This window comes from Lepisma saccharinum, chromosome 28 (assembly GCF_977018435.1).
Source record: "Lepisma saccharinum chromosome 28, izLepSacc3.1, whole genome shotgun sequence".
Classification (NCBI taxonomy): Eukaryota; Metazoa; Arthropoda; class Insecta; order Zygentoma; family Lepismatidae; genus Lepisma; species Lepisma saccharinum.
In genome coordinates this window covers 23821617-23828730 of record NC_139256.1, presented here as the reverse complement: position 1 = coordinate 23828730, position 7114 = coordinate 23821617, and the positions used below count along the sequence as shown (strand labels likewise).

Here is a 7114-nt window from a genome sequence, read left to right as displayed (position 1 = left end):
CGTCCAATATTTCCCTTCGTCTTAGAAACATTGAAATCCCACTCACAAAACTTCAAAAATAAAGTATTTTCTTCATTAACCAAACATCAACATTTACAGACATATTAGGATTTATTGATTGAATGAAAAAGAGGGAGGGACTGATAGATAACGTGGCCGGTCTCAGTTCCGGAGTGGTTAGCACATCGCGCTACGACGCCATGGGTCCCCGGTTCGAATCCCGGCCAGGGCATGGATGTTTGTGAGTGTCAATTCATCAGTTTCATCATGTCATCACTCATCCCCATTCCCCATCGTCGCAAATTAGCCAAAAGTGGCACAAAAAGCGAAGTAAAAAGAATCAATCAAATTGCTATACACTACACTTCAAAAGATATAGTGCTATTAGTTAACACTATTAATTTATAGTGGGTGTGTTGTATTACTCTTAAAAGATAATGGAAAGGTTTTGATTTTCGATAGTGGTATATTTTTTGAGACGAGAGGAAGTAAAATGTGTTTCCCTCTTCAAGAAGCTTGAATCTAATATGTAGGATGGGCATCTTGAAACTTTCCTGGAATTTAGATAGTTTTAATAAAATTTATCTTGTATTACCTGAATTTCCCTTCGCTGATAGAAATATCCCTTCATATGACAACACTGTGCTTGGGTAGGTAAACTCCGTACCAGCTAACTGTAGACCAGGCGAGCGAGAACAAGTCTCTGCGCAAGTAGTGACGTGAGACGGCTCCACCAATGAACAGTGAGAGAAACGGGATTGTATAATGGGCGACGGGAGTTACCCACTTGGCTCTGCAGCGTTGCCAACTTTTGAAAACGATAATACCATACGCACATGGCAAACGGACCGTATCCTTGTCTCCAGTTCCGTAGGCTTGGTTTTAGAATTTCTTAGGGAAATATTAGGAATAAAACAGCAAGTAGAAATTTTGACAAGCCGCGAATTTTGCGTACGGACTAAGGTCTGGACCGTACGGTTGGCAACACTGCGCTTTCACCACTCGATTTTCCTCCTCCTCCTCTGCCAATATGCGCTGCCCTGCTCTACAGTTAGCTGGGACAGGGTATAGTTGGATGGTTCCTTCGTGGTACTGTGGCAATAGGACTACCATACATTTATATTTATGGTTACCCTGAAAGCGAACAGTTTCGTTCTTTTCGTGAAACTCTGGCATTGATATGAAAATAAAACTATTCAAATCACATAATTATATTTTATAAAAGGTTACAACATTACTAAAATATTCTCAAGAGCGGATTAACGTATTCAAATTCTATGTCAACATCGTTGTGAAGAAGATAGTTCACCATCATGTCTCTATCTATGTTTCGGAATTGGAAACACCTGTATATCCTCAACACTGAAAGTTTCTTTGCAAAATGTACCAGAGAAAATGCATGGCTTAGCAAAAACTGCATGCATCTTTCTATGGAAAAGAATGTCAAGTGTTGCCAGAACCTGTCGGTAACTATGTCCAATGTTTCATGAGGGAGTTTAACACAGTAAAGATCGACCACCCGGAGGGTCTCACACGATAGAAGGTGCCTCCAGATGTAGTTTGGGATAGGGTCAATCCGGTCGTGGATATTTCGCACGTTCAGAACTCGTAACTGGCTCAGTTTTTGCATGCGAGCTGACTCGACAGTTTCAAACAGAAGGTTTTGGTTCATGTGAAATCTCAGCTGCAGCAAGTTCGGACAGAACGCCAGTACGGCCTCCAAGTCGAAGCCGGACAGGCAGGTCAACTGCAAGATTTTAAGTTTGACGCCTCGTTTCTGTAGGAAGCTGTAAAGCTCTACTTTTATATCATCAGCGTACGGGTCCCACATTGTCAAGGACACTTCTTCAAGGTGCTTCAGAGTCGACAATGGCCTGAAGATCTCTTCAGGAGACGGCATGTCCGTGAACCCGAAGTCCACGGACACTGACGCTAGCCTCGGACACATCTCCACGGCTGCTGATATGGAATGGGCAGCCACTGAACTGTCCGAGAAGAGGCCATCTTGCTGAAGATTGAAAAACCTAATGTTCAGACTCCTAAGATCGAAAAAAATCTCCTCGTGTTGTCTTCTTTCGTACAGGTAATGCAAAGCTGGGAGAAGATAGTCGTACTGGAGCATCCTGACGCCTGGAAAGTTCTCCAGAATACGCAGGACATCCTGGATGGTGATCCCGACCAGCACGGACAAGTACAGCTGGACCCGGCGAGGGTGCAAGCTGAAACTTGACACTGGTACCGGAATGGAACAACGGAGTTCAGGATGCGGCACCTGGAACCATGACCTCGCACCAGACCTGTACACTATCTTACTATACAAGTACCTCCTGAGCTCCAAGTCATGTAACATGATCTCATATATCCGGCACATGTGATACATCTTGACGACAAGCGTGCAATCAAAGAGTGTCGCAACATCAGAGTAGAACACATTATTCGCGTTCACCAACGTGACGTCATGCAGCTTCGTGCATCTTGCTGCTAGCAAAGGGTAGTCCTCACTATTGGCGAAGATCAGGGCCCTTTTCAAACGGGGTGCAAACAGCAATCTATTGTTCAGAGGGTTCGTCACCGCACCGTGGAGAATTCTTCTCAGGGGACCGATGTTGGAGACGTAGAACCTAACGAATGCCGCCTCCATGAGGTCGTACAATATCTGAGACGGGATGTGATCCAGAAGCCACTTGTTGGTGCAAGAGTAGTAATTGTAGTCTTCCTCCAATCTTCTAAGGACGGGGAGCGAGGCAAAGAGAGAAAAGAAGTACAATGTGTGAGGAGGCTGTTTAAAGTAAACTGTCATCTCACACACACCGACCTAGAAGAAAAAAGTATAAAGCTACAGTACGATGAGACAAAGGAACATATTTTTATTGAGATTACTGATTGATTGAAATGTGGTTAATTTTTTGTGCTTTGCCCCGTCACATTATGAGCGGGGTGACTCCTTTATCGACAAGAAACTAAAACGGATTTAACAGAGTAGAAGAAAGCATGTCTGGATTAAAAAAACAGTGGTGACGATAAACCACAAAGTGTAACCACAGACAATTTTCCATTAGGGGACAAATTAAAAAGAGGGGAATGTTGAAGCCAGTGTGACTTCATGTTTCTGAATAAAACATTTCTTTCTTAGGACAAAAGACATGTTTAAATAGAGATGCAGGGAGAAGGGAAATAATAGAGGCGATGCACACACAAAAAGGAAAAAGAAATACAAAAAATGTACAACAAAAAGATAGAGAAGAGAATCAAAGAATCGAAAGGGAGATGTAAATGAAACAATAGTGAGAATTACATAAAAAATAGCAACACGAGAGAGAGAGAGAGTAGTGAACGAAATGATCGACGACAAAGATAAGTTTGACCAAAAAGATCGCAGGACTGAGAAAGGGAGGTGTAAATGTAGAAAGAAGAGTAGATAAAGGGTAAACAATCTTCCCTTATTCCAGGGGATCAGGTGCTCCCACCCTTGATTCAGACATATGAACACCAACGTTTCTTACCAAGTATCGGGCGTTTAAAAAAAATGATATCATTTTATAATTTAATAATAACGTTATCAAATCTCGTGCAAATGATCTGAAAATTTAACAGTATGTGTGCAAACACCTCAAACGTCAATGTGTAATGTGGTATGAAGACAACTTTGATACATGTCTTGTATTGAGTGAAGATGCCACATTCCACACGAATGGCAAAGTCAACACGAATAATGTTCGCATTTGGGTGTAGAAAATCCCCATTCCACACACGAGCAACTGAGAAACTCACCAAATTTGGCTGTCTTCTGTGCCATCTCCGAGAATCATCTTCATGGCCCGTTTTTCTTTGCGGGAAATGTGACCTGCGATGATAATCTCCAAATGCTTCAGACCTGGCTCATGAATACACTCATTGCAAACGAACATGAACACTTTATTTTACAACAGAACGGTGCACCACCTCACTGAAAGCTCACAGTGCGGGCGTTATCTCAATGAGACTGCCAGGACGATGGATCGGGCGTGCTAGTGATGAAGATAATGTGCTTTTGAAATGGCCGCCACGCTCACCAGACCTGACCTTTGTAATTTTTCTCTGGAGCTGTGTTATGGGCCTCTACTGTGTCCCCCTTCTTCCTACAAGCCTAGAGAAACTCCAGCAGAGATTCACCGCCGCACTGCAGACTGTTACAACAGACATGCTGCAGCGTGTTTGACTGGAGCTTGACTACCGACTAGACGTGTGCCGTGTCACAGGCGGTGCGCATATTGAACACTTGTGAACAATCATTTGTGACATCCACATACCTTTGAATTTCTTATGCAATTTCTTATGCATCAATCTAATTGAGTTAAGGATTACGCCTGTGAGTCATTCCATGCCAAATCAACACAGATATGTGCAATTTTTAACCTGACCATCTCCGATTTTCATGAAATTTGGGGGGAGTTGAAACTATGCATAGAACTTAGTAACTATGAAAATTTTTAGTCTCGTGCGTCTTGTAATTGTTAAATTATTCAATGTCAAAGTTTGCAGAAATTGCCTTTTTTGAGCCCGCTTAGCTATACTAAATGTGCTGTAACTCCGCCCCTATTTCGCCTAGGAAGCTCAAATAAAGCTTATTGTACAGGGAATTAAACAAGCTTTCCAGTGATATATAACAAGCCTACCTTTGGATAAAAATATAATTTTGTCACGTGACCTTGACATTTGACCTTGAATATCTCAAAACATGTCATCACCAAAAATCGTGAAAAAAATATATTTGGTCCCTCATACCATACTCTAAAACATATCAAAAAATCATTCTGGGACTGCAATGGGATCAGAAGATACAAAATAATATGTGTAACTATGTGACTGACAAAAGCCCCATTACATGAACTATGAAGAGTCAAATGTCCCTTAACACCCCCTACAAAATGTGAAGGAGTTATCCTGTGTATAATTGGTCATGAAAGAAATAGGTTAGGCACAGGGAGATCCCTAGCCGTGTGTATCAAGCGCAGGTCCGTCATATTGTTGAAAACATGGAAACATGACGGGCAGGAGATGTTAGTCCTAAACATGGATTGTAATGAAAGTCAACGCTCAAGGAGAGAGAGAGATATGAAAATGAAGAAATATAAAATGTGTGTGACAGAGAGAGAGAGACAGAGATAGAAGAAAAGTAAGAGGGAGAAAGAACGCGAGAAAGAAAGGGAGAAGAAAAGATGAGGCGGAGTGAGAAGCGAGAAAGATAGGAATGTAGAGAGACAGAAGAAGAGAGAGTGAAAAAGAGAGGGAGTGATGGAAAACGTGGGCGACACACAGAGGAAGTGAGAGATCATGAGAAGAGGATTGCGGAAAGAGGAGAATGAAGGTAAGAGATTAGGAAATAGTGTTAACGAATAACAGAGAGAGAGAGAGAGAGAGAGAGAGAGAGAGAGAGAGAGAGAGAGAGAGAGAGAGAGAGAGAGAGAAAGGAGATCAAGTAAGATACACGAATGCAGCCCTGTAGATAGATATTTTGTCGCCCAAGACAGGATTGTGATTTGAGAGAAGAGTGAGATTGATTTGGTGTTTTAAGTCCACTTTATGCACTGTTAGGCTAATCGGGACTGGACCTACGGTTTATAATGTGATCTGAACCACTATGTGCCTCCACCGAACCCGGGACACCTCGATTACAAGGCGACGTGCTACCACCACGGAAATGCCCGAGATAAGGGAGAGAAATGGAGAAGGAAGCAGACGAAGACAAGAGAATAAAGATGTTAAAAGAGAAGATATGATGAAACCTACATTAAACCTCAGTGCAGTTTGACTTACATGCTAAATTAGTGGTCATTTAGCTTACCTAAGACATTAATATCCTTTTGGGCTTTACCATTCATATAGTTTCTTCAACATTTCCTATCAGAAACTTAATTTTATTTTTCTTGAATTTGGGCTCCAGAACACTCATGAAGCGTCTGAAAGCTACAACGACGGCTCTGAGGAATTTCATTCGCCTGCACTCTCAAGACTATTCGACAGTTCCTCGAGTTGAAATTCAAAGGTTTTTTTACGGGTCACAGAATTGACTAAATTTCACCACGTTCAACAACAGAAATTTACGTATCTATAGCAACAGCTGTATTGTTATTGTCACACTAACAATCAAGAAGTGATTAATATCGTCCCTACCGAGATAAAGAAGCGTATCTCAGTTTTCTTGATTTTTCAGTAGAGCATTGTAAAGTTTGTGATCATACATTATCATTGATTGTAATTTTGTTTCCAGGGGTATTGGAATGCGTCGAAGCATACAGATAGCTAAAGGGATGTGCTTTTTGGTGAGTGTGTTTGCAATTTTGCAAATCAGTAATAATGGCTTTGTTGGCCGTTAGAAACAGGGACGCCTTTTTGTCTTGTAACTGGAGATCACACAAAGTATGCCATGAAGTGGGGAATAAGTGAGTTGCGACCAAAGTAGGCACAGCATCTTGATTATGAAGAGTACAAGAGAAGTCTTCCTTTGTACGATAATGTTTCGCGGAAGTTTGGTAATTAAGTGAAACAGGCCGTTCAGATTATACTTCTTTCTATTTAGACTTAATGCTTACAAAACAGTTTTATAACGAATACATATTGGAAGTAGCAACATGGTAAACTGTATAATGGTACATGTACATAAACATTTGATAGTATCAGAAAAATAAGTAAAGACATTTGGAAACACACCAAAGAACATTAAATACAAACAGTGTGGTATTTGTAGGGGGGATGGGGAGATTCCCCCTCTCTGCTTGATAAATGTTATCCCCGGGGGGAATGATATATGGGGGGAAACAAAAATTATTGACAATTTAGTTACTTTTTCCCGCTTCGACATTCAATTGCAACATTTTCTGTTCGACAACTGGAAGCCCAATTTGGCTAACGCAGGTATGGCCTCAAGCGCTGTTCTATTTGTGGAACTGTCAAACAAGTGGCTTAGGTTGAAGACCCCTCTTCCTTTTTCTTTGTCCACGGAATTTGGCTGGATAATGCAACCCCAATGAATGTGCAAGTTACAAACGAGTAGTCACGTGACTCATACTTGTCACCACAGAACCTGTCATTTGTATGAGAGGGACAATAGTGCGCGAAGATAGCCTACGTGGAA

The 7114-nt window shown here is 41.5% G+C and overlaps 1 protein-coding gene across 2 annotated transcripts; it reads right to left on the bottom strand.

The window, feature by feature from the left end:
• Positions 1-1233: 1233 nt before the first annotated feature.
• Positions 1234-6023, bottom strand: LOC145980957 (uncharacterized). 2 transcript variants are annotated; one of them, XM_083114044.1, is made up of 2 exons: positions 5825-6023; positions 1234-2815 (listed from the first exon to the last, which is right to left on the bottom strand). In XM_083114044.1, the coding sequence occupies exon 2, from the start codon at positions 2798-2800 to the stop codon at positions 1238-1240; it is 1563 nt and encodes a 520-aa protein (XP_082970170.1). In that variant the 5' UTR covers positions 2801-2815; positions 5825-6023; the 3' UTR covers positions 1234-1237. The 2 variants fall into 2 exon arrangements, with proteins under 2 accessions (XP_082970170.1, XP_082970171.1); XM_083114045.1 differs by having other exon boundaries at positions 1234-2726.
• Positions 6024-7114: the final 1091 nt, after the last annotated feature.